This window comes from Rhineura floridana, chromosome 2, assembly GCF_030035675.1.
Source record: "Rhineura floridana isolate rRhiFlo1 chromosome 2, rRhiFlo1.hap2, whole genome shotgun sequence".
Taxonomy (NCBI): Eukaryota; Metazoa; Chordata; class Lepidosauria; order Squamata; family Rhineuridae; genus Rhineura; species Rhineura floridana.
The window spans coordinates 163,313,285-163,339,992 of record NC_084481.1 but is presented as its reverse complement, the minus strand read 5'-3'; the positions used below and the strand labels follow the sequence as shown (position 1 = coordinate 163,339,992).

General features: G+C 40.8%; 1 protein-coding gene and 1 long non-coding RNA gene across 12 annotated transcripts in view; one reads left to right on the top strand and one right to left on the bottom strand.

Moving 5' to 3' along the window:
• MAP3K9 (mitogen-activated protein kinase kinase kinase 9) overlaps positions 1-26,708 on the top strand; it is an 82,523-nt gene that overhangs the window by 17,295 nt on the left and 38,520 nt on the right. For 9 of the 11 annotated variants that reach the window (XM_061611171.1, XM_061611173.1, XM_061611172.1 and 6 more), the window contains exon 2: positions 19,904-20,317. The exons of 1 other annotated variant lie outside the window; for it this stretch is intronic. In XM_061611171.1, the coding sequence (XP_061467155.1) occupies positions 19,904-20,317 (414 nt within the window). Of the gene's footprint in view, positions 1-14,196; positions 14,271-19,903; positions 20,318-26,708 lie in introns of those variants that run through there. One more of the 11 variants, XM_061611182.1, reaches the window with a different exon arrangement.
• LOC133377321 (uncharacterized) lies at positions 5,525-10,137 on the bottom strand. Its single transcript, XR_009760690.1, has 3 exons — positions 9,941-10,137; positions 8,483-8,548; positions 5,525-6,467 (listed from the first exon to the last, which is right to left on the bottom strand). It is a non-coding gene; the product is annotated as an uncharacterized LOC133377321 (long non-coding RNA).

The window sequence follows — 26,708 nt, the reverse complement described above, 5'->3', positions numbered from 1 at the left end:
ATTTTGTTTTTGTGGCCTAAATGCAGAATCCTGCATTTGTCTTTATTGAATGTCATTTTATTAATTTCAGCCCAATTTTCTAGTCTATCCAGGTCCCTTTGGATTTTATTCCTGTCTTCCATTGTGTTAGCTATCCCTCCCAGTTTCGTATCATCCGCAAACTTCATAAGGCTTCCCTCCACCCCATCATCTAAGTCATTGATAAAAATGTTGAAGAGTATCGGCCCCAGGACAGAACCCTGTGGCACTCCACTCGAAACCTCCTTCCAGTCTGAAGCAGAGCCACCGATGACCACTCTTTGAGTACGGTTTTCCAACCAGTTGTGAATCCACCTGACAGTATTTCCACGTAGTCCGCATTTGACGAGTTTGCTAATCAAAAGGTCGTGGGGGACTTTGTCAAACGCTTTGCTGAAATCTAGATAGATGACATCTACAGCATTTCCACCTTCTACTAAGCTAGTGACCCGATCAAAAAAAGAGATGAGATTAGTTTGACAGGATTTTTTCTTGACAAACCCATGCTGGCTCCTACTAATCACAGCATTGTCATCTAGATAGTTGCCAATGGACTCTTTTATTATCCATTCTAATATCTTTCCCGGTATTGAAGTCAGACTGACCGGCCTGTAATTCCCTGGATCTTCTTTTTTACCCTTTTTAAAGAGCGGGACGACGATTGCCCATCTCCAATCCTCCGGCACCTCTCCCGTTCTCCAGGATTTCTCAAAGATGAGGCAAGAGGTTCTGAGAGTACATCCGCAAGTTCCTTCAATACTCTGGGATGCAGTTCATCAGGCCCTGGAGATTAAATCAAAATAAGTATTTCCTGGTAAACTGGAACATGTGTCAGTTTCCCTTTGAGCTGAAACTAATGCCCAGGAACCAGGACTAACCTCTATGGCTCAAAATCGGGAATCATTTCCTCAGAATTATAGGACTTACTAATTATGGTCTTCTCTAGAAATGTTTTTGGAGTGATTACTATAGAAGCATACATGATAAAAGTGTAGTATCAAAACTGGGTGTTCATGTAAAATGTTAAACTCCTGGGAATCAAATAACCTGCTTGGGGAATCTTTCTTGGATTCACCCCTATAGTTCGTCATGGAAAGCTGAATCAGTTAGGAAGCAACTCAGTAACTTGATCTGAGAAAAAACAGTTCAGTGCTGATTTAGGCCATATATTTTATGGGAAGAAATGTCACTTGCATGTTTGCTGGACTCCAGTTTTCAGATTGCTTTGTCCTTAAGAAGCGATTATTTATATATAGCCCAGCCACAAACTATTGTTTTCTTACCTGTATAGCAATGTGTGTATGCCTATAATATGCTGTAAGTCGAGTGGGAAACCTCTGGCCCACAGGCCAAATTTAGCTTGCCGGGCGTCTCCGTTTAGCCTGATGTTACATATTTTATTTATTTATTTATTTATTATTTTATTTATATCCCACCCTTCCTTCCAGCAGGAGCCCAGGGTGGCAAACAAAAGCGCTAAAAACACATCAAAACATCATAAAAACAGACCTTAAAATACACCAAAACAAAACATATTTAAAAAGGGTTTAAAAACATACTGTTTAAAAAATATATATTAAAAAGCAATTCCAACGTTCTTCCTCCAACATATGTGACATCAGGTGTAGGGCACATACTAATGTGGCTACAAAGGAACAATCTGGAGTTCAAAGTGAGCTCCCAATTGTTCCTTTGCTGGAGGAAGGCCACCCGATTGGTGTGGTGAGTGCGCCTTGCTCCAGTAACAACAAGCAATTTCCACTGAATCTGCTGCTAGCAGTGGTTTCAATGGAAACAGCTCTGTGCTGCTCCTATGTGCCTGATAACCATGTGGCTGTTGGGTGCTCATGAAGCTCTGTGCAACAGACTTTGACAGGTGGCCAGGGCAACTCACCTGACAATTATGTGACATCATAATGTTGACATGTGAGTTATCCCACCCACTTGTCAAAGTTATCCCATGGAGGTGGGGTGCAATAAGGATCTGACCCACCAAGCCAAAAAAGTTCCCCAGTTTGTTGTAGACTGAAGATTCCAGTTACAGTCTTCAGTTGTTGCATTGTTTCTAGTTTTTATTTGCGTACAGAAATAACAAAAATGGAACGTTCAGCATATGGTAAGGCCTGTTGGTCCTTAGTAGAGTCTTTTCATTTTCACAGAATTCACATTAAGAACCCTCAGTCCATGAGAAATAAATTTGAAAGCTGTTTCATACAACCATGTTATCAATTTGCTATTTTCATGATCAGAAATAATGTGTGAATTATGTCTTATCAGTGATGGCTTATTGTCCTTCATGATTTTATAAAGCAGAAACAGAGATAGGCTGGATCAACTGACAGCCATTCACTCACATCAAAATTAGCTGCTTTGTGGGGTGAGTTGGAATTCTTTTGTGGGATAAAAGAGAATTGGAGTGGCCGCTATTTTGTTTTCCCAGGTATCTCTATTCTGATATGCTTTTTCAATTTAGAAAAAATCAAAATGGCCTCCTCCTTCACCGCTCACTGGGGGTCACCACTATAGTAAACAGCAGTGAATATTTACAAAGAAAACACTTTTACAAAGCCAGCAGATTGCTCCTCCAGCTCATTATAGTCAAGAAATGTAATGCAAGTGTAATGACTGGGAGGGGAGATATCAAAGTACTAATGCAGTCCTGTGCAGATCTAATCAGAAGTAAGCCCAATGAGTTCAATAGGACTTACTCTCAAGAAGTATCAGTGAAATGATTTGGAGAATCAAAGTCAGGGGTGGTACAATTCCATGAAACCATTTTACATGCACACACACACACGCACACACACACACAGAGGGCCCATTATAAAGAAGAGACATGAAATGAACAATCCTGCTAATCCTGTTTTATTGCAAGGGAAACATCCCTTCAGGAAACACCCCACATAGTCTTTTCATTTCTAAGTATGGTTGATCTGTATTCCCTCTCTGGTGACTCAGATTCACAAAGATGGAAAGTCTCTGGTATTTCTGATATCTATCTATCATAGTCTGATAGTCGCTTCCATGTGTAACAGAAAATACCTTAACAGAAGGTTGATTTTATTATGATGGCAATGTAGTTGTGGTGATGGGTTCGGTCTCTCCCACGTTCTTCTTCATCAAATAATGGCAGTGAGGCTGGTTTTTTAAAAAAGTGGTAGGTTACAGGATTCCTTGGCAGTTTGAAGGCCTTTTGATCTTTTTTTTAGGCAGGCAGAAGATTGTTATTTCTCTCAGGCTGGTGTCTCTTCTTTTCCCTTCTCTTCCTCTTCTGTCTTAAAACCAGCCATAGAGAAGGGAAAGGATATTTTTTCTAACGAGTCTTGCTGTAGGCAATTCGCCTGGTGTATTTCCTTGGCATGACTTGCCTCAATGCACTTTGCACATCTGAGGAAATGATGGAGGTGCGTCGGTCCTTTCTCCTTAGGCGTTCAGCTTCCCCAGACACTTTTCTGTAGATACCATCTACATAGGAGTGCAACATGCCCCAAGCATCTCTGGTCATTCGGATCTTCCTAGTCTGGAGCCTCTTTGGCAACTTGGAGCCAATTCTTCTAATTGGTGGTTTCTGCCTTCTGTATCTTTTCACAGATCTCACAGTTCTCTTTCGAACAGTGTGCCTTCGTCTGGCCTTTACCCTGTATCGTGGTCTTCTGCGCATTGGTCTCCTTGAAGCCATTTTGTTTCATACACCAAGTTTGCCTGTCTGCCTGCAAATGCCTGAATCTTCATTGAATCTGTACTCTTATATAAGGCTACATATTAAAATGAGCAGACACTTCTGTGCCCGGTGATTGGCTGACTAGAACAAAGACCCTGTGAAGTACTTCATAATACGTGATACCTGTGCTGAAATGAAGGAGATCATGGTTTGGTTTGGCTATTGGGGCTGTGTCTGGGACTTGCCTCATTTCCTTTGTATGCTCCAGTTCCCACACTCCCTCCTTTGTGAGAATTATAGTATGCCATGGCATCTGAATCGGGCAAACTTTGGTACTTCAAAAAGTAGTATTGGTATTGGTAAATTTTATTGCATGGCCATAGGCCGTTGCAAGTACAAACAAACAGTCGTCACACTTATTAAAATCACTCAGTAGAATACTAAAAATACTATACTAAAAATAGAACCATTATAACAGATCGTATCTCCCTACATGAACCTGCCTGGGACTTGAGATCTTTAGGTGAGGCCCTTCTTGTGCTCCCTACACCTTCGCAAGCATATTTGATGCGGACACGAGATAGGGCCTTGTCGGTGGTTGCTCCTAGGTTGTGGAACTCCCTCCCGAGTGAGGTACGATCAGCTCCCTCCTTGCCGTCTTTTCGGCGACAAGTAAAGACTGTTTTATTTCAGCGGGCATTTGGGACAGAGAATGATCAGGATTAATGTCTTATCGGCTTGGTGATCATACTATATGGTTTTATTATTTTAAATTGTTCGTTGTTTTAATCTATATCTTGTAGTTTTTAATTTCCCTTATAGTTTAATTCTTTTTTAATAATATATTTGTATGTTTTTAACGATGCTGTTTTTAGTTGTAAGCCGCTCTGAGTCCTATTGGAGATGGGCGGGGTAAAAATAAAGTTTTTTTATTATTATTATTATTATTATTATTATTATATAAACATCACAGACACATATATTTGGTAAAATTCTACAAAAGGAAGATCACTTGCACTAGATATTGTAGGTTTTAACACGATAGACGGGGAGCCGTCTGGTTACCCTCAAAACTCTAGCATGGCATGATGCTTAACCCGTAGCTTTTGCACCGCCAAGGCAAAATGGGCTACCCTATAAGTAACCGAATGATCATTGTCGGCTAAAAGAAACATTTGTGTCCTGGTTGCCTCTCTGCTGTAAAATCACCTAGAAATTTCTCCCTTGAATGTGCATAAGGAGGGCAGTCCAAAAGGTAGTGGGGCAAATCCTTAACCACCGCAGCTCCACATATGCATAGGCTTTGCTCCAAAGGCACCTGTTGGTAGCGTCCGGTCGGAACCGAGCTAGGCATCGACTGCATCCTGGTTTGCACCCCATTGTATGATACTGTTGTAGTGGGGGGGACGACAAAACAAATATGCAAACTACGTGATGAACATAAAATATGTTCCTAGAATCTGGATGAGAATAGCAACAACTGAAGCCAGCACTGCTGGGCCAGTATATGGTTCAGTAACTAGAGGGTTAGCTTTTTGAGTGAGAAGCAGGCCTGGGAATTCTATGCTATATTGCCACCCCTCTCCTGCGGCAACTTCCCCAGCCCATGTTAAACATGGTTAAAGTGTACACGGGCGCTGACCTTAGCCATGGTTAATGCTCACCTGGGTTTGCTATTAAACAGTGTTTTGAAACCAGCTTCAAATACTTTAGTGTTAACCACAGTTAAGTTTGGTGTTAATTGCTTTGAAGTCATCAGATCCTGTTTTAGGCAGAGTGGGTACAAGGTATTTCAGATACCCTTAAGGAATAGGCAACTCCTCATTATGGCTAAAATAATCGAGGAAATAAAACAGAAAGAGTTCAGTTTGTTTTAAATAAAAACACAGAAAAGTCGGTATGGGTGGGGTATATTACACAGGGATTGAAGAGCTGTTGATAAAATATTTTGGAGAGTCAATTCTGAAGAAAACCCTGATGACAAAATAGTGAAGTCTCAACTGTTAATTTGTACAATACTACCCTGCTTCCCCTGATGTATTACTTCTTGATCAGAGAAGACAAACCCATAAGATTGTGTTTTGTCAGTCCCACGGATATAGGCTAACCATCCTAATTTTCAATGGCCCAATTAAAGGGCAAAGCTAGATGCAACTTTACCTGAGTGAATACAATTAATGTCCAAGTTATTTTTTAAAAAAACATAAATAGCAGCTTTGGGGGTTGCAAGTAGCAGCTGGGATGGATGGGGAAAGTTTAATTTGCACACACACACCAACCATTATCATGATGAAAATTGCCTTCCTGAAGTTGCTATTTGCAGAGGAATGGACGCCTGCATTGGCGTACCCAGCAAAGCCATTAACAATTAAGAAACTGTAGGAACGGTAAGATTGTGATGTTATACAAGTTAAAGATTATCTACACCAGCTGCTAATGCTTGAGAGAATTTAAACAAATGATTGCATAATAAAAAAGGCAGAGCCCCTACCCTAAGAACCTGTTATAGAATGACCTGTAAATAGCATAAACAAACAAACAAACCCACAGGCAAAAAGATCAACAGAGATGAGCACACTCTACCGAAATGTCAGTATATCACAGATTCACAACTAATGAGAGATTTGTCAGATCTGTCCCAGAGGTGGTATACAAACTGTGTATTTCATCATCTTTCATTCGACCAATGTTTGGCTGGTATAAGACTCTTCAGGCTTGCGAGTTACACTCAACTCTTCACCATACTCTATTAAAAAGAAGTTCTTGACACTCCAAACCTTACACACTCCTATACGAGGAAGAAATTGGTTCAGCAGAAGACAAATTTAGCAGATATAAATTACATTAACAGCATAATGCCCTGTTAGTTAACTGTAAAATCTGACCAAAAATCAAATGCACAAAGAGATACTAATACATTTATCACTGTGCCCTGTCAGCACATGCTTAAAGAAACAGCACAGAGGTTACACATTCAGTTACTGCTCTCATGGTGCATTTACACTGGCTAGGGATTATGGGAATTGTAGTTTAGTAACATCTGGAAGCTCAAAGGTTCCCACCCCCGATTCATAGACAAGGCTTTCCAGTCATAACAAGATAGTCCAGCACTGGTACAGCACACAAAAGAAAGAAAATTCAATACCAGGCCATTATGGAAAACAGAAAGAATGTGTTTCCCATATCCCTGTCCAGACGGCACCTTTACCTAGTCTAGGAACAGAAACTTGTCCCTGATTAAGCAGAAAGGTTAGGGCTGGACAGGGATATCTACTCTCCATAAATCTCTGGCCTGCTGAGTACCTTCAGGTGGATGTCAAATGTGGAGGTGAGACAACCAGGCTCTGTGTGTCCCATAGCAAGGGGTGGGGAACCTATGGCCTTCTAGATATTGCTGGACTACTACTCCTAAGACCCTCGAGCATTGGCTATGCTGGTCTCCAACAATATCTGGAGGGCCACAGTTCCATTGAAAAAGGACCCCTTCATGCCTACTGTAGCCAGGATCATGCCATTTATTCTAGACCTGGAGACAGAGTGGCAATTTCTTGCACTTCCTCCCATCTATGGCTGCCACAATGGGATGATATATTGCAGCAGTGGTGTGGTAGAGCAGGGTCAATGATATCATTTTCTGGAGCACTATTTGCCAAATAAATAAGCTTCTCTCAAACAGAAATCCATCACGTAAGCTAAGCAGATATTAGCATGTATGGCTAAACTGCTACCTTTATTTTGAAAACAAAAACAACCAAACCCCCTTTATTAAGACAAACCAAAATGTCACAAAATAGTGAGTCCACCAGGAGTCTTCCTTAGGCTGAAAATTAAGCAAAGCAAGAGGGTGGTGAAAAAAAAGCTGGTTGGGTATTAAAGCCATAATGTCTGCATTGGTCAAAAATTAATTTTTGTTGTACAATTTTAGAAGGGGCATGGCTAAGGAAGGAGGGCTATCAGGGTTGTCATAAAGAATGCCTGCACTTCAGAATTTACCCTGACACCACTGTATGGCAGTTTACTTTTATTTATTTATTTACTGCATTTGTATACTGTCCCATAGCTGAAGCTCTCTGGCCTTTTAACACATACAAACAATTGTGCTGGCATGTTGTTAAATCTAGAAACGGCAATGTGTGTTGTAGCCACACATATTGATTCTTTAGTTTAATTATGTAGGGAAAACACAGAAAAACTGTTTAGTATTATCACAGCAGTATGATGCTTTGTTTTCAAGAGACCTCCTCCAGAACGTGATTACATAATGGCTTTATTCCTCTTTTCTAAAGGAGCATCAAAGCAGAAGTCAATAGTAAAAAAATTCACAGTGCAATCCTAGCATGCCTACGCAGATGCAAGTCCAACTGAGTTCAGTGGGACTTACTCTCAAGTAAGTGCATACAGGATTGCAGCCTTAGCCACTACATGCTTAAAAATCACCACTTTACTACATGCAAACTATATCACCCATCAGTGTTTCAGTTGTCACAGGCTCTATGATAGGATGATTGCAAAGGAAACAAGTATTCTGGAAGATTCGATATCACTGTTTTGACACTTGTCCATGTATCTGTTAAAGTTGCCAACCACTGAAATTAACTTTTCTCATACCTTGGTGAGGCCATCCAGCATTTCTCCCCCAACCCACCCTGGGTCAGACCCTAGCACAAAAACTGTGTATTCACCTAAGGTACACAGATATATATATGAGGGTGGGAACTAGCCCAAAAGCAAAACAAAAACATCCTTGGGATTTTTAATCCTTAGTCAATTGGACAACTCTACAAAATGGAAATGACTACCTACCGCCACTTGCTTTGGCATGGCATGGCATGGGGAGGCTGCAGAAGGTTCCAGGTTCAAATCATGCATCTTTAATTAAAAGAATCAGAAAGGAAAAAAGGTAATTAGTGACAGGGGAGACGTTTGGCTAAGACTCTCGAGAGCTGCTGCCAGTTACAGCAGATAATACTGGGCTAGATAGACCGATAATCTGATCTGGTTTAAGACACCTTATGCCCCTATGAGTGTTTACCTGCTTGCCAAGATATATTTGTACAAACCACACCTAGCAGTAATAGTACTCTAAAAGAAGGGGCCACTGCTAACATACATATAAAATGTACAAGTGAATCCTAAGAAACAGTGTGAAATAGCAACAAAGACGCTAAAAGCAGTACCCAAGTACTGTGGCTATTTCACTAGCCCCTCTTAGTATTGGCACAATTTAGAAACGTTTGATAACTAGTATAGTGTAGCTGAGCTACAAATCAGGAAGTCTCTGGTTCAAATCTCACCTCTGCCATGAACTCCCTTGGTAAGCCACTTCCTCTAGCGTCAGTGCTTCTATCACCACTATGTAACATAATAATACTAGCCTTATTTTATTATGTATTATAAGTGTTTTTATACCACCCTTCACTTAATTTCCAGGGTGGTTTCCAAAAAGATTAAGTCAATTAATGTGTAAATACAAAAGAGAAAAATAACCTAAAACACACAAAAACAGTATAAAACCGTCAGCAGCATTAAAATAGTATCTAAAAAAAGCTTGGGAAAATAAGAAGGCCTTTGCCAGGCATCAAAACAACAGGCAGATGCCAGACAAAACTTTCTGAAAAAGAGCAATCCACAACTGGAGCACCACTAAGAGATATCCAAGCTGTTTTGTCAAGATTGTGTGTGTGTACTGCCTTCAAGTCGATTCTGACTTATGGCGACCCTATGAATAGGGATTTCATGAGGCTGAGAGGCAGTGACTGGCCATCATCCCGTCACTTTAAATCATACGCCTTAACTTTGGCTTCCATCATCCCACTTAAAAAGAAATGAAGAGAGAAACAGAGAGGGAGGGTGAGAGGCTGGATGGTCTGCTGCTGTTTTCGCCTCTTTTATTGACACCCCCTGCATCAGTGTAAGTCCTTGCCTTAGCTGTAGCTTCTCTGACGGAACACTTGCTTTTTTTAGGCAATCCTAACTCCATTTACCTGGGAGTAAGCCGCACTGAACTCAGTGGGATTTACTTCTGAGTAGACATTTTCCCGCCTTCCTTCCCTCAAGCACATTGCTAGCACAAAGAAGCTCCACTCCACTTACCTGGGAGTAAGCCCCACTGAACTCAGTGGGATTTACTTCTGAGTAGACCTTTTTAAAATTCAAACGTGAATTCTCCAAAGCTTTCCCTCTCCCCCATTTTTTTCTCCTTCCTTTCCTCAAACTCAATCACTGCCGGCACACAGAAGCATTGCACTCAATGGGACTTACTTCTTAGACTTTTTTAAAATTGCAGTGAGTCCTTCAAAGCTCTCTACCCCTCCTTTTTTCCTCTTTCCTTCCCTCAAGCTCTTTCGTTGCTTCAGGCTGGTCTCCCTTTCCTCTTCCTTGCACTTGCCTCATTTTAGCTTTATTCTTCTTTCCCGCTCCGTGGCTCCAGCAACTGACGTTTTTCTTCAGCCCATTTCTGATTGGCTGCTGCTGCTGCTGCCGCTGCTGCGGCTAGAACAAGGCTCAGGCTGTGCCTGGGGAGAAAACTAATTGCTCACGATCAGCTCCATGGGGACAGCATGCAGGGAGAATCACCACGTGAGCAAAAGACGTCTTTTTTCAGGATGCCTGTACACGTGGTGATTTTTGAAATCACCACGTGTAGACTCTTTCTCACGAGCAGCTGTACCCAGGTACAGGGGGCTTCTACCTGGGTACAGAGTAATGTGTGAATACCCCTTTTGTCTCAGTTTATCACTTGATTACTTGCTTGCAAGTAATTGCTTCTTGCTACTGGTGAAAGACAAGTCACAAGGCTATAGTGTCTCTTAAACATTATATTTCTTATTGCAATCTTTATTTAAACTATACCTTATTTTATACATACCTTTTCTGCTGTGTAACCTGAATAATATGTGGTGTTCTTTGCATCTGCAAAAACCTTCCCCAAACTTCATGCTTGATTTCCAGACTCTACCTATTTGCATTTGAGGTAGGGTAAATCATGCATTAGTGGTTAGAGGGCATTTCAGTACACAAAAACAGCAAAGTTCAGAGCTCCCCAAGATCTGAATGTTAAGAATACTGCAGTTTAGCTGCTGTTAGCCACGTTTGAAATGTACCGTTAAAGGAGCTGTCCATTCAGTACCCCTTGGTTCGAAACCACGGTTTCCCCCAAGGATGTTCAAGAAATGTTTAGTGTATACCTTATGACAAGGATTCTCAAGCTGTCCACCCCTAGGGCTCACTTGAGCAAGCTAAATTTATTGAGGTCCAGTTGTTTCACAATAGAGGTACAAAGGTGGAGTCAGTAAGAAGATGGAGATTGGCATGATTGGCTGGTAATTACTGACATCATTTTCTGTTGATGTCTAATTGCTCTTTGGAAATAGCTAAATTTCTGTGCCACGGCAATTTGTTTGTGGCAGGGAGTTACATAGTTCTGTTTTCTTCAGGCTAAGCATAGACATTAGCTCTGGGGTTATCACAGCTCGGACTCCCCCTTTTAGGCAGAACCTGCTGATGCAGAATCTTCAAGTGGGGAAGCCTTTTTATTTAACATTTTCCCCTGCCCCTCCATATCTCTCAAAATATTTTATTCTCCCATTTTCCTTTCATACTTAACTTGCGCCTTGAGCCCACTCCCGAAGTGCAAATTTCATCCATCCTTTCTTTCTCCTATGCATTCACTACTTACCATTCCTCTCTATTCCCAGCTTATTATTTTCGGAGCTGCTGGTGCTAGCATTTATCCAGCCAAAAGGCTGAAACTGCATGATGTGAACAAAAGGCTACTGCATGACTGGGGGTGGGCTGCAATGCTGAGGCCCACTGATGGTCCTTGGCCCACAGTTTGAGAAATGCTGCCATGGTATGTTACATCAAAGCAGTACTCACTTTAATAGAACTTCTTGCTTCTCTTGAAATCACTTACCAAAGGACAGAATCATGTAACTTTGAGCGTTTCTAAGTAGGGAATCCAGATCTGCTTTTCCTGCGATCTGTCATGCATTATGACACACTTGAACTTCCTTTACTCTATGTGAAGAAAGTGTGTGAGCTGGCAAGGATGTTTCCTGATACTGGCACACCAATTTCCTTTTTTCCCCTTTCAACATGAATTTCCTATGTCTCCCTTTGTATTTGGATTTCAGACATCTACCTTCTGTATCCATTTATTGACGTTTCAGTAATGATGGCTCCTGATCAGATGGGCTAAAAAGGAGGTTTCATTTAATATCCTTAACCAGCCATCTAAAGGAGATGTATACTAATCATGCTAACGTTTCCTTATGAGTTATTTTTTATTGAACAAGATTTATTTACTGCTTAATCATCAAAACGTCTAAACTGTTTACATTTTAAAAAACGGTTGTGCTTTCCATCCTGGTGTGCTGGTTAATGTTGCTTCTTTAACAGCTACTGAGGCTGTGGGGTTTAACAATACCTGTTCTAGGGCTCTCTTCACTTACTTGAGAGCATCCCTTAAGCAATATTCTGCCAGCATTTCTGATTTATTTGCATGATCATGAGATTCTCACCAAAATAAGGACATGTTCTTGCTCCATCTTGTTTAAATTGCTGTGCAGGTGTCATTTTTCTCTATGAGGCGTCTTAAGGGATTTAAACCAGTCAGCCTATTGGCAGATTTTATTTTACAGTATTTTACTCTCTTTGATGTAAATGGTGATGGTCAAATTCCTCTCCATTCAGTGTATTAGGACAGATCAGACTGCTGATGTTGCTGTGTGACATAACATGTGTTCATTAAGAAATTTAGCTACCTTGAGGTCTCTAGCCAGAAGAGAGATAGCTATAACTTTGGCACAGGAGAATTTAAAAAATAAAACATTTAAATGTAGTAGTATGTCTAGCTTTAGTTTTCTAAAATTCAGTGGGTTGTTAGCCAGTTGTATTCCAAGTAGACACATTAAAATGGACTCAAGTTTCTCATTTCCATTAATTCCACTGGGTTTTCTTTTGAGTATGACTAAAGTTGTATACAACCAAATATTAACATTTCTGTTATTTACTTATAAAATACTTTTATTTTATTAAAAATAACTGTATTTCATTAGATTCCATGGCAGTGTACAAAAGTGTGAATAAAACTATTCATACAATATATGAATCAATATTTTAAAAGCTAACAATAAAGCAAGGTAAGATGAGCTAAACCCCAAACTAGGAAGAGCTTCTCCTTCCTGTTCCAAACATCTCATAAGACCACTCCACAGTAACTCGGAGCAGGGCTTTTACTGTGGCTTCCCTTCTCTGTGGAACAGCGTTACAGTTGAGGTATGCCAGGTGTCCACTATCTGCCTTTTCTGGAAACAATTGAAGACACTTTCTTCTGCTGTGGGTGTCTACACGGTATTGTTTTGATCTGTTATGTTTATTGTGTTAAACTGTTTTTGCTGTTTTTATTGCATTTTGTATCACACCTTGAGATGTGATAACAATCATCATTATCTATGGAGCAGAGAATGCAATTTTGACTAAAATATAACCTAAAATGCCTGGGCAGATAAGACGTTCTTAACCTGGCACCAGAAAGATTGTAATGCTGGTATCAGATGTGCCTCATTGGGAAGGGCATTCCAAAGTTGAGGTGCCACCACAGAAAAGAAAATGTTTATAGTTCACTTCCTCCATCCAGATAGGATCCTTGAAGTGGCTCACAATTAATTAAAATGCACGATACAACAAGCAAAAATAAAATCCAACTAATAATTCAATTTTAGCTTGTTTTGTATTATAGGTGGCTTATTTTTAAAACTGCTCTGGGAATATGATCAAAGGGTTGTAGTAATGTACTACTAGTAGTAAAGGGCAAAAAATTAGAAACAGCAGAAAAAATCAACCAGTGCCATAAAATGCACATTCAAGGAAAACAATTTTTTCTGCCATTTGAACAAACTTGGAGGTGGAAATCTGGGCATCCCTGGATGGCAAGTTCCATAATCTGGGTTCTATCTGTCAGCTTTTACAGGGAGATGTCAGCATTGGCAGGATGCAGGCTGGGCTATAAATTCCTTGGTAATTGTCGGGGTCATAAAGTTGTTAGCTGGCAGCTTGGGTTATAAATCTGCCAGGCTGGAGAGATAACCAGGGGGAAGGCGAGATAGGGTCAGAGGGTTTGTTCTGAGCTCACGTGCCAAGTCCATGTCTAAGAGGCATAGTCAATGAGAGATTCCTAGTCCAGTTTTCCAAGAGATCAATCAGAGGGTCTGGGTTCTGGAAGACAGGAGGAACGCAGAGGTCATGCCTGACGTTGTAGTCAGCAACACGCTCAAGCCAGGAGCTGTCTTTTAAATCCCACTCCCTAAGACGGGTGTGGGTAATCAGTCCTCTGGCTTCTGTCTTAAACGGCCAGGCCGATGCTGCTGCTGCATGCCTGTCTGTCGTCTTCGCTCTGCAGGTGGGAGGGGAGTCTCTTGTTCACTGCCTGAATCTGGCTGAAGGGCTTCAGCTGTGCCTTGGACACTCTCGAGCTGAGAGGGAGTGGGAGCTGCATCCTCAGGGGTTTCGTCTGTTCTTCCCTCTGGGTCTGCTGCTGTTACTCCTGAGTTGTCCTCCTCTTCCCCCTCTGAGGACTCCTCCAAAGGGGGTATGACACTATCCTCCACATCTCACTGGGCAGAGGAAGATGTAGAAAAGATTCTCCAGATAACTTCAGCATGTGGATAGATTCATGCAGAGGGAGGTGATCCTTCAGGCACCCAGGCCTCAGACCAAGCTCCCATCAGCATCCTTGCTATTATATTTTGCATCATGTTTAGTTTCTGGACACTTCTGAAGGGCAACACTTCATAACATGTATTACAGCAGCCTAGCCTAACCTGGAAGTAACCAAGGCATATACAGTACAACTAAATATAACCAATCTTGAGCCTATGTTAAACATATCGAGTTAAACATTGGGTTAAAATATAAACAAACTGTTCATACAAACGTTGCCTTTTCTGGGGAGTTCTTCTGAATACTAGTCATAGTTTTCTTGCAGTATATGTACTATATCTTGTTGCAACCTTAGAGTGCCATAAAAGATGGGTACTGATTCCAAGATCATGTGGCACTTGTCCAATTAAAGAAAAAGTTTAAAATGTTCTGTCTGTTTGGAGCACTTGAATTGGACTGCTGGCAACTGTTCATTTTCATAGCAGATGCTGCTCATGAAAAGAAAAGAAAGATGTCTACCTTTATAAAAATGGGGGATATTTGCTGTGCAGTGTGAATCTTTATTACTAGAATAATTGCTAATGCTGATTGAAATAGCCACATCTTTTAAGAGCAAGCAAAGAAGAGCTGAAATGCATTTTTAATATACAATGATAGCTACCTGTGATGCTGTGAAACATGCTGTGTGTTTTTAGCAGTGAAACCTTTTATTTCTTTTGCATATATTTTAAGGTGTTTTTATCATGGAAGCCACCCAGAAAACTGCTTGCTCTTGCTCTTGTTACTGCTTGCAAGAAAACTGTGTAGGACACTTTCATGATACTAACTTTGCGCAATTTTTCCAGACAAGCTCTGATAGCAATAAGAACACAAGAATGAGCTGACCCATACACTTGTCATGAATAAGAGTAGTAATGCAATACCACCTCATGTCAAACAGCTAAGCCCCGCCCCTTCTGAGTTTGATGGATGACGTCAGTGGAAGTCCCACCCCGGAAGTCCCACCCCCCGCCATTTCCAGTTCCCTCGATGACCTCACCGGATATCCTGTCCCCCAGAAGCCCCAGCCCCCATGCCCCACCCCAGAAACGGTAGCCATGTGACCCCCCCAGGAGCACATGGCCCCCACTGGACCAATGGGCGTATTTTACTCAAAACGGGGTCCTGGATTGGTCCCTATAGGGGCATGTGACCCCTCTACGAGCACGTGGTCTCCAGGGGACCAATCTGAAGAGGTTTAAACCCCATAGGTGAAAATAAGGTGCCGGAAATGGACCCCAAAGAGGTCCATTTCCACCCCCTCCTCTCCAGAACAGCCCAATAGGGATAAGTAACCCCTCTACAGCTACGTCACCAAATAGGGGGAGGTTTTGAATCTCTAACCAATCAGGAGAGGGGACGGAGAGACCTGGTACAGAAGTGCATTTTGCAAGCCCAGACACACTCTGAGGATTGAACATGGAACCAGCCAGCACCCCTATGAGTCCTACTGAATTAACTACACCACCACCCATAGGGAGACCTAACCCTCGATAGCATTTTCTGAGCACAAGTTCTAATGAAGATGAATGTTTTTCACCAACTAAACTGCCAAAAGAGGAAGAGAACAGCCAAATGTGGAACAGCATGTTGGAGGCCATTGCAACAGATAACGCTGTAATGCCGGTAAGATTTAAGTGTAAACTACATGCATGGAGAACTGCAAAATAGAGGAGGGGAAAAATGTGAAAACATGTCCTTACTTTTCTAGGGATCTTCAGTAACTGAAAACTCTGCTGAAGCTAGCTCCCTGCCATGTCCAACAGCCCTGTGGAAGACGGCATCAATAGAAAACATTCACATGCAGGTTTGTAGAGTGATTATTTGCATGGTGTATTATAAAAACAAACAGAAGTCTGTGTTTGATTTTTTTTCTAATCCCCCCCCTTTTTTTAGGACTCTGCAGATCTGACAAGAAATCATCCCAAGCATATCATCCTTAGAAGCATTCTAGGCATTCAAGCCCATGAAACAGACAATATTTTACCAAGAAAATGGAAGGCAGCAATGAAATGCATTCTCAGAGCAGCTGTGTATGCCATTTTGAAGCACTGTTTAATGCAAAATATGTATGATGCTTGTGAGGGTTGCATAATTCAAGCCCCAGGTCAAAAATCACATGAATGTCTGAACTGGACAAAGCCTGTCCTTTCTAGAATGTTGAGAATTATATGTGGAAAAATCTGTTTTAAAAGTGTGCTTCATGTTGTTATCTTAACAGCTTACAGTCTGAATTGTCTTGTTCTAACACAAGAAACTGTTGATGAAGTATTAAATCTTGTTACCAAAATAGGCTGTTCCCAGAAGTCTAATAATGTTGTTGAAGATACTGAGAGACACTGACCAGTCATATCTAAGCCACATTTTAAGTGTTATTAAGAACAGAAGTTACAAAACTTTTCTTACATCTCTCAATGAATCTTCTGAATTTTCCTAGCACGATTTAAAAAGTTTGAGGCCATGTGGCTGTTTCTAGCCCTTTTTAAAATTCTTTTTAAAAATCTTTTTTCCCCACTGAGGCTGTTTCTCTCAGCAAACGCCCTCTAAGCTTCTAGCCTCAGTGGGGAAAATGTACATACTTGCAAATAATTGCTGTGGACTTTTCTATACTATGTTTAAACTATGCATCACATTAATGAAATAAACAAATACCTTCTAGAAGATTAGAGAGTGTTTGTTGAGAGAAACAGCCTCTGCGGGGGGGGGAAGAATTTTAAAAAGGGCTAGCAACAGCCAAATGGCCTCAAACTTTTTAAATCATGCTAGGAAAACAGTAGAGGGTACTCACCAATGCCAGGTAAAAGAGAAAGATCCTGAGCTGTGTAGGCTCTTTTATATCACCACAGCTATTGTATGCAGACAAAGGCTCTGTGATTGGTTTACACTAACATATTCGCCACACCCTGGAGAACTGCTATTTTTTTTTTTACCTATAGAGAGCGTCGAGTATTGGCCCGTCCAATACCACATGATCTCATCTAGAATCATATGACCCTACCATGTGGTCACAGCCATTTTTTCTCCTGCTCCATGTGGTCACAGCCATTTTTTCTCCTGCTCCATGTGGTCACAGCCATTTTTCCGTGGACCTTACACTGTAATTCTGGCTAGTTTCTAGGGTGCCTTGCAAAACCATGTGTTTTACAAAAATAACCATGCATAATTGCATCCCGAAGAACACTGCTAAACTGGGTATCTTTGATCTGTGATTGGTTCCAAAATATTACAGGTATGTTGCAAAGTGGCACTTTTTTGTTGTTTGGGGGGGTGGCTGCTTTAGCTGTAGCTCTCTGGTAACCCCAAATTTAACACAGTACATTCAGATTATACAGTATAAAAACCCGACATCTTACAGGCATGCTGCATATGGGGGCGGCTGCTTTAGCTCTCAGGTAACCCTATATTTTAGTTTTCAAAGATTTACCTATTGGGAAATAAAAAAAACAGATCCTGTACATTTATTCTGATAATGTTTATAACAATCTTAATTACAGTATCCTCTTCAGTATAATGGGCGTTATTGGGAACCTATGTATTTTATTTAATGTAAAAGAGCCTGTACATTTATTCTGTTTAAACTGTAATCTCCCTTGATTGAATTAAGGCCTAGGAGATGCTATCCATATAGGATTAGATCCTAGGAAGCTGCTCATGGTCAGCATCCATTATATTTTATTTACTTTTGGCATTAAAGCAGGAATGGTGAGAATGATTAGCTCACCCACCCGTAAGACCAGTCCTAATTTAATCATTCGGGTGTTCCACTAGAGGAGTCATGTATTTACATCTTTATTTTTAAAAAAAGAAAGAAAGAAAAGACACTATGTTTCCAAATAGAGCGTTTTATTCAGAAGATTCATTGAGAGATGTAAGAAAAGTTTTGTAACTTCTGTTCTTAATAACACTTAAAATGTGGCTTAGATATGACTGGTCAGTGTCTCTCAGTATCTTTTCAACAACTTTAACAGACTTCTGGGAATGGCCTATTTTGGTAACAAGATTTAATACTTCATCAACAGTTTCTTGTGTTAGAACAAGACAATTCAGACTGTAAGCTGTTAAGATAACAACATGAAGCACACTTTTAAAACAGATTTTTCCACATATAATTCTCAACATTCTAGAAAGGACAGGCTTTGTCCAGTTCAGACATTCATGTAATTTTTGACCTGAGGCTTGAATTATGCAACCCTCACAAGCATCATACATATTTTGCATTAAACAGTGCTTCAAAATGGCATACACAGCTGCTCTGAGAATGCATTTCATTGCTGCCTTCCATTTTCTTGGTAAAATATTGTCTGTTTCATGGGCTTGAATGCCTAGAATGCTTCTAAGGATGATATGCTTGGGATGATTTCTTGTCAGATCTGCAGAGTCCTAAAAAAAGGGGGGGGATTAGAAAAAAAATCAAACACAGACTTCTGTTTGTTTTTATAATACACCATGCAAATAATCACTCTACAAACCTGCATGTGAATGTTTTCTATTGATGCCGTCTTCCACAGGGCTGTTGGACATGGCAGGGAGCTAGCTTCAGCAGAGTTTTCAGTTACTGAAGATCCCTAGAAAAGTAAGGACATGTTTTCACATTTTTCCCCTCCTCTATTTTGCAGTTCTCCATGCATGTAGTTTACACTTAAATCTTACCGGCATTACAGCGTTATCTGTTGCAATGGCCTCCAACATGCTGTTCCACATTTGGCTGTTCTCTTCCTCTTTTGGCAGTTTAGTTGGTGAAAAACATTCATCTTCATTAGAACTTGTGCTCAGAAAATGCTATCGAGGGTTAGGTCTCCCTATGGGTGGTGGTGTAGTTAATTCAGTAGGACTCATAGGGGTGCTGGCTGGTTCCATGTTCAATCCTCAGAGTGTGTCTGGGCTTGCAAAATGCACTTCTGTACCAGGTCTCTCCGTCCCCTCTCCTGATTGGTTAGAGATTCAAAGCCTCCCCCTATTGGGTGACGTAGCTGTAGAGGGGTTACTTATCCCTATTAGGCTGTTCTGGAGAGGAGGGGGTGGAAATGGACCTCTTTGGGGTCCATTTCCGGCACCTTATTTTCACCTATGGGGTTTAAACCTCTTCAGATTGGTCCCCTGGAGACCATGTGCTCGTAGAGGGGTCACATGCCCCTATAGGGACCAATCCAGGACCCCGTTTTGAGTAAAATACGCCCATTGGTCCAGTGGGGGCCATGTGCTCCTGGGGGGGTCACATGGCTACCGTTTCTGGGGTGGGGCATGGGGGCTGGGGCTTCTGGGGGACAGGATATCCGGTGAGGTCATCGGGGGAACTGGAAATGGCGGGGGTGGGGTGGGACTTCCACTGACGTCATCCATCAAACTCAGAAGGGGCGGGGCTTAGCTGTTTGACATGAGGTGGTATTGTATTACTACTGATAAGTATAAAACTAATCAGTTACATTAAAATAACAATGTTAAATTATTTTAGGTAAGGAATAATGATGAAACTAAATATTGTAAATAGACTTTTATGATAACTTACATCTTTTCTTTTTCTAGTACAAGAGATTGACTTCTCAGAGCTGGTTCTGGAGGAAATAATTGGAATTGGAGGCTTTGGGAAGGTCTATCGTGCAATTTGGCTTGGAAATGAAGTTGCTGTCAAGGCAGCTCGGTATGATCCAGATGAAGACATCAGTGAGGCTATTGAGAATGTCCATCAAGAAGCCAAGCTCTTTGCTATGCTAAAACACCCCAACATAATTGCTCTTAAAGGTGTATGTTTAAAGGAACCTAACCTTTGCTTAATCATGGAATTTGCCCGTGGAGGGTCATTAAATAGGGTGCTTTCTGGTAAAAGAATCCCACCAGACATACTGGTGAACTGGGCTGTCCAGATTGCTGGAGGAATGAACTATCTGCATGATGAAGCCATTGTTCCTATTATACACCGGGATCTGAAGTCCAGCAACAGTAAGTGGGGAGTATAGAAAGTATTTGGAATGTGATGTCAGGACTTTCAAGTGGACAACATAGATAAAATGTTAGCATCTTGAAATATATTCTGGCCACATAAGCTTGATTATGAAAATGATAATTCGGCTGGAAGGAAAGGAAAGGGCATGTAAGCTTTGCACTAGACCTACTCTTAAAACAGCCAGTGTAATGTAGTGGTTAGAATGTTGGAGTTGGGAAACCCAGGTTCAAATCCCCACTCGGCCATGAATTCTACTGGATGATCTTGGGACAGTCACCATTCAGCCTGAACTATCCTATAAAGCTGTTAGGATTAAACTGTGAGGGGGAGAGGACTATCTATGCTGACTTACAGGTGGGATAAAAATGTTATTAAACAAATAAGGAACTGCTAATGAACAAAAACAGAATGGAAAGAAAAGCAGTCTGTTTAGAGAAGGGGTAGGGAATCTTTTTGAACCTGAGGGCTGCAGTATCCCTAGGAGAGATCTCTTTGGAATTGTAATGAACAATGTGGGAGTCAGCAGTTGGGGAGGCTGTAGCAAAAAGTGGTGGTGACCCACTTGTTTTTCTTTCTTTTTCTTTCTCCCTTTCTTACCTCCACATACCAATCTTTCTGCACAGTGATTAGATTTAAGGGGAAAAACCCTTCCCATTTTTGTGAATGCTAACTTAAGCCTAACTGCTGCTTGAGGGGGTGAGGGGCAGAAATGGGAAAGCGGTGGGATGACTCCTAAGATGCTGCTTCTGGTCCACAGGCCAAAGGTTCCCATCCCGGTTTAGAGAATAGTCTTCTACTAGAAGTTTCTTTTTTGTCCTGAAGATTTTGCCAACAAAATTGTCTAGTGGAATTCTTTTCCTTGTTCTTTTTCTTTTAGGACACTCTTACCAGTTGTCATCTCTGTCAAGTTAAGGGAAACATTTAGCACTTAGGACAGAGTTGGGGAGATGATGGAAGGTTCATTACTCTTGCTCATTTGGATGTCAAAACTGGTAGTGGCAAAAACATGGTGATGTCAAATGATTTCCCCCTTCTCTTCTCCTGTCTCCCCCACCTTTATTTCTGCGAGTATGAAGCAGGTCAGCAATCTGTGATATTCAGAAGAACTCAACTGAGTCCAGACTTCAGGATGTCTATGTCTATGAAATCTTTTAACCTTGAAGGCAGTTTTGTAATTTACAACTTTTCTCGTCACTTCGGACAAGAATGATTTCCATTGCCTTGGCAGTGCAGTCACATGTGCAGCCTTATTTAACATTGTGCTTCTCTATGAAGGCTGCAGGTATTGGTCTATTCCTGCTGCCAGCTGACCTATAGGATCAGAGAAGGTGAAGGGTAACACGGGCAGCAGTAGCATGGCTATGAGTGGAAGAATGGGTGGGCAACAATTCTGGCCTTTTCTCTCAATTGGGGTAATGTATGAATAAATCTGATTTAATATTTGTAAAAGGCATATTGGCAATTGCTGTTGAAATAAAGGATGTATAAAGAGGATTAAGGTTATCTATGTTATAGTCCTGGATTACGTATACAGTAGGGCCCCGCTTTACAGTGCTTCACTTTACAGCGTTCCGCTAATGCAGCGGTTGTCAATTGCAGAAAGGCCCCGCTCTTACAGCGCTTGTTCTGCTTTTACAGTGGTTTTTTTGCCATTGGGCACCATTTTGGTCAATGTTAGTCAATGGGTTCCGCTTTACAGCTGTTTTCGCTTTACAGCGGGGGTCCGGAACATAACCCGCTGTATGAGTGGGGCCCTGCTGTAGACTAAAATTATAACACTTGATGCAGCTCTACATATTCTGTTAAAATAACATGTTCTCTTAAATAATTCTTCTGTTTGGAAGAACAATGATTCAGTTGAGTTCTGTTTCTAGAACTCAGGATGGAGTGATTTAAATGACCAAGAGAAACCCTTGATTTAAATCAAGTTTGCCATGTAGAGTTCTTCACATATTTCTTAAACAGTGGTGCAAATCTCAGTACTAAAACATGTTAATTTACAACTCGATACAGCATTTTTACAACGTGGGGACGCTTTGTTATCTAATTGTTCAGATAATTTGATTCTTACTCATTTAAGAAATAGTACATAATATTGCCTGTGTCAAGCTGCAAATGCAACAATTGTACATTAGGAATGGTAAGAATTAAAACACAAACATAATATGTTTCATTGCAGCACTGCTGCCAAAAGTACCAACAGATGACTCTGAAGTTGTTGCAGATACAATATCTTGTACTTAAATAGGACCCTGAAACAAAAATGATTTTAAGTACTAGCCATTATTCTCACTCTATTAGGTTAAGCATTTACATTTTTTTCCAGCAAGGTTACAGATCTGATTCCAAGTTACCAAAAAAGCTAAGACTGGCTTTTGCAGTAAGTCCCATTAAACTCACTGGCACTCCTGCTTTTTGAGAAAACAAGTATAGAATGGAGTTCCCTAGGGAAGCTGAGTTATGCTGAAGTAAAACAGGGAATAGATTTAGGCATCACCATTATGGTCTGCCATGATGTTCCAAATAAGGGGCATGTTATGTAATATAAAATAAGAAAATGACACCCAGTGGTAACTCTTAGCGGCATCTTTATATGCCGTAAACTTGGGTGATAGATTCTAAACCTAGTTAACTGATTAAACAAGCCGTAATGAGCTACGTTTTTTCCTACTAACATCCATATACCAAACAGAGAGTCTTGACAAATGAGCATTCTGATAATGCATTACAAAATGAATTGTTGATTTACTAATCAGTTGATCCACATTGCTCAAAGAACATACCCACATCATTTTCTCCCACTAAGCAGGTTTCATTATGTTGTTTCATCATTCTTGCAACTAGGCCCTGTGTCTCCTTCTGGCACTTACACTTTGCATGTTTTTCTTTTTTGCCCAGGGAAGGAATTTATTCAAAATATTCCCAGATAGGGTCTGTCTTATGCCCAGAAGTCATGACAGTTGTTTTTTCCCATCATGACAGTTCTTCTGCGGCAAAAGTAGGGGGAAATACAGAAACTGGAAGCTGTGTCAGTACTATATCTTCCCTTTTTTCTTTGAATTGAATTGAATGAGAAAAAAATTTACTATTTTATTAATGATATTTTTTAAAATAAAAAATCCTATTTAAATTTTAAAATTCTGATTTTTTTATTTTAAAGCACTGATTTTTATCCACCCTGCTAGAACTTCATACATACTATAGCTGGATACTTTTTGATATGAATCAGTAAAACAGTGTTAATAACTTTATATTACCTCCCACTTTAGAAAGAGTCCCAATTGTGTGGATGAGAGAGAACATGTAATGAAATAGTACTGGACAAGTTGGGATAGCTTTGTGAGACTCTGGGTAAACAGGTATCTTATGTGTGGAGGAGAAAGGAAACTTAATTTCATTCAGATTTTCCCCTTATTTCTGCTGTGGTATATCTAAGATAATAAAAGGGTATTATAAGTGGGAAGGAAGAACAGCATTGCATTTTGAGTGCAAGGGGAACAGGAGCAGTTATGGAATGGTGTGGGAAGGGGTGTAGGAAAATATGTAAGGGGGATTAAAATTGTAACTCTATAAATGGCTAAAAATTGAATTCAAAATGTTGTAGCTACTTCAAATGTTACAGCTTTGTCAATTACAAAACATGGGTCTAAGATGTACGCAAGACAGTTAACATGTTAGCGGCCCTTAGATTCCACTGTCTCTTGCCATGTATTCTGTATAAGTCACTCAGCATCGTCAAGATTGAGAAAATAAGGATGTTAATGCTTGCTGATTTCATGAAGGCAGGAGACATCCTTGATGGAGAGCCTCAAGACCTTAAAAGACCTTATCTTAGTAAGTACAAATAGATATTGTTGGAGCTCTCCTGTCATTTGTGTGTTCAACATTGCCTTGTCACTTAAATTTGCAGGGAGTGCTGGTAGACCTGCTAGAAGTGATATGTGTTAACTATGGAGAATACTACACTGTTTGCAGCCAAGGTGTAACTAATAAAAAATAAACCTCAGGAAATCTCTTCTCCGTCACTTTCCAGTACAGTTAGTGGGATGCTAGCTGTCAATGCGTGTTAAATCTCTTTAACCTTGGAAAGCATTTTGTCTTAGAAGCCCTTAGGTATTTGTTGCTTCTTATACTAAGGAAATGTCTATTTGAACCAGTTAGATCAGAGCACAAGTCAGTATACATATTTTTCACATCTTTGGCTAAGACTGAATAATCTTTTCAATAAAACAATTTAGTTAATTGAATGTATGTGAAGTCATTGCATCACATAGTTTAGGGAGATGTCTAGAGCCCTACCTTATATTTTATTGGATGAGTTTGGAGCTTAATGCCCAAAATAGATATGTTAATTATGTGAATGTAATAAACATACACAACATAAAAATTGTAAGTATCCTTGGGGAGCTCTGTGGGATGGGTTTCAGGGCAGTTTTCTGGTGCTGGTGCTTCCAATCCTACCTGCATAGTCAGTTCCAGGAAACAGCATTGGGGGAATGCTCTTTGGCTCTGGCATTTGTGCAGCAGGACATTATTTTGTCCCCAGTGCTATTTAACATTTAAATGAAGCAGCTCAGAGTGGTGTTGGGGATTTGGAGCAGGTCTGTTTCTCTATAATGTCTTAAACATGAGTGGCTATGCAGGCTGTGGACCAGTGTTTGTGTGCCGTGGTAGACTGATTGAGGATCAGTAAACTGAGTTTAAATCCTGGCACGTTGGAGGACCTGTGTGTGAGTAATTCCTGTGTGTAAGAGAAGTCCATTATATGTTCTGAAGGGGGTTGCACCCCCTCTGAAGGAAAGGTTTTATAGTCTTGGAGTGCACCTGATTTCATCTCTGTCACTTGAGGTACAGGTGGCCTCTGGGTAGAAGTGTCTTCTAACAGCTTTAGTTAGTGAGACAGCTGTGGCTGTTCCTGAACCGAGATAGTTTGGCTATTGTGGTCCTGTCACTGGTAACCTCAGGAGTGAATTACTGCAATGCACTCTGTGGGGTTTGTATTGGGCTCAATCCAGAAACTGCAGCTGGTGCAAAAAGCAGCAGCTAGGTTGATGAGTATCTTGTCAACACCATATAATACCTCTACTGAGGGAGCTGCACTGGCTGCCAATAGGCTACTAAGCTCAGTTCAAGATTTTGCTTTTAGCATTTAAAGCCTGGCAACTGTGCTCCTCAGTTGCGGCATTGCTAAGAGTGCCACATGCCCCACGGGTGTGCATTAGAAACGACTTTAGTGTTGCACCTCAAGCCCTCTGGAATCAGTTCCATATTAAAAACAGGCAAGTGCCTAGCATTCTGATATTTAGGTGGCCATTGGAGAAGACACTTTGGTTTAAGAATATTTTTTCTGAAGTGTGACCCAATTATAATATATGTATTGTTACATGCACCACAATTTCTGAGAGGTGAAAGACTTCAGGGGTTCTAACACTAACCCAGGGTTTGGTTTCCTTAGAATGAAGGTCAGCAAAGACTGTGGTATCTTTTAGGATATATGGCTTTATTTACACATATGTACAACCTGAGTATATGATGGAAGGGCTCACAGCATTAATACCCCAATAGATCTTGATTCCTCATTAGGTTTCTAGGAAGGATCCCCAAAGCCATAGCTTTGGGATTCAGCACACAGAGCAGTGAATCCTATCTGTGTATACCCAGCTCCAGACCAGACTAAAACATACACACAGGCCACCTCCTGGCCCTAGGATTGGGGGGGAGGCCTACCCCCTTCCTGAAAGAGGATCACCAGCCACTTGTTCCTATGGCAACATATCTGTCTTTGACCAAGTTTTCATGCATGTAAAACAGGTATTTAACAGGTCCACCCAGTATATTAGCTTAACAAAGAAACTAGCTTGACCTGTTCAACAGGTTGCCTCTCCTAAAAATTCCATCCTTGCACATACAGAATTACAGGCTTGGAGGGTACCCACAGACATCATCCACACCAACTCTCTGATCCTATTACAGTATAATTGTGGAACTGTGTTGACAAACTTAGTAAAACTGAAGACTGTAATATTTTGTTTTGCATTTTATTGTACACCACTTTGGTAATATCTTTGTTGTGAAGTGGTTTATAAACCGGCAAATAAAGTATTCCACTGGTTGCACAATGCTATATGATGGATGTCTAAGCCATCACACTCCAGTTTGGGAAATTCTTATAGACTGTTTCACTATGAGGTTCTTTGGTCCATGCCTCTTGAGTTATGATCCAACCTCATCTGGAGGAAACAGTAAGAAGCTCCCTTTTTCCCCTGTGCCTCACAAACTAGCCATGTTTGACTTGCCATTGACTGTTGGAGGTAAACAAAGTCTCAGTGTACATATGAGTTATATATACCCTCTCCAGGAATCTACAACTATCAGCTTGACTTGTCA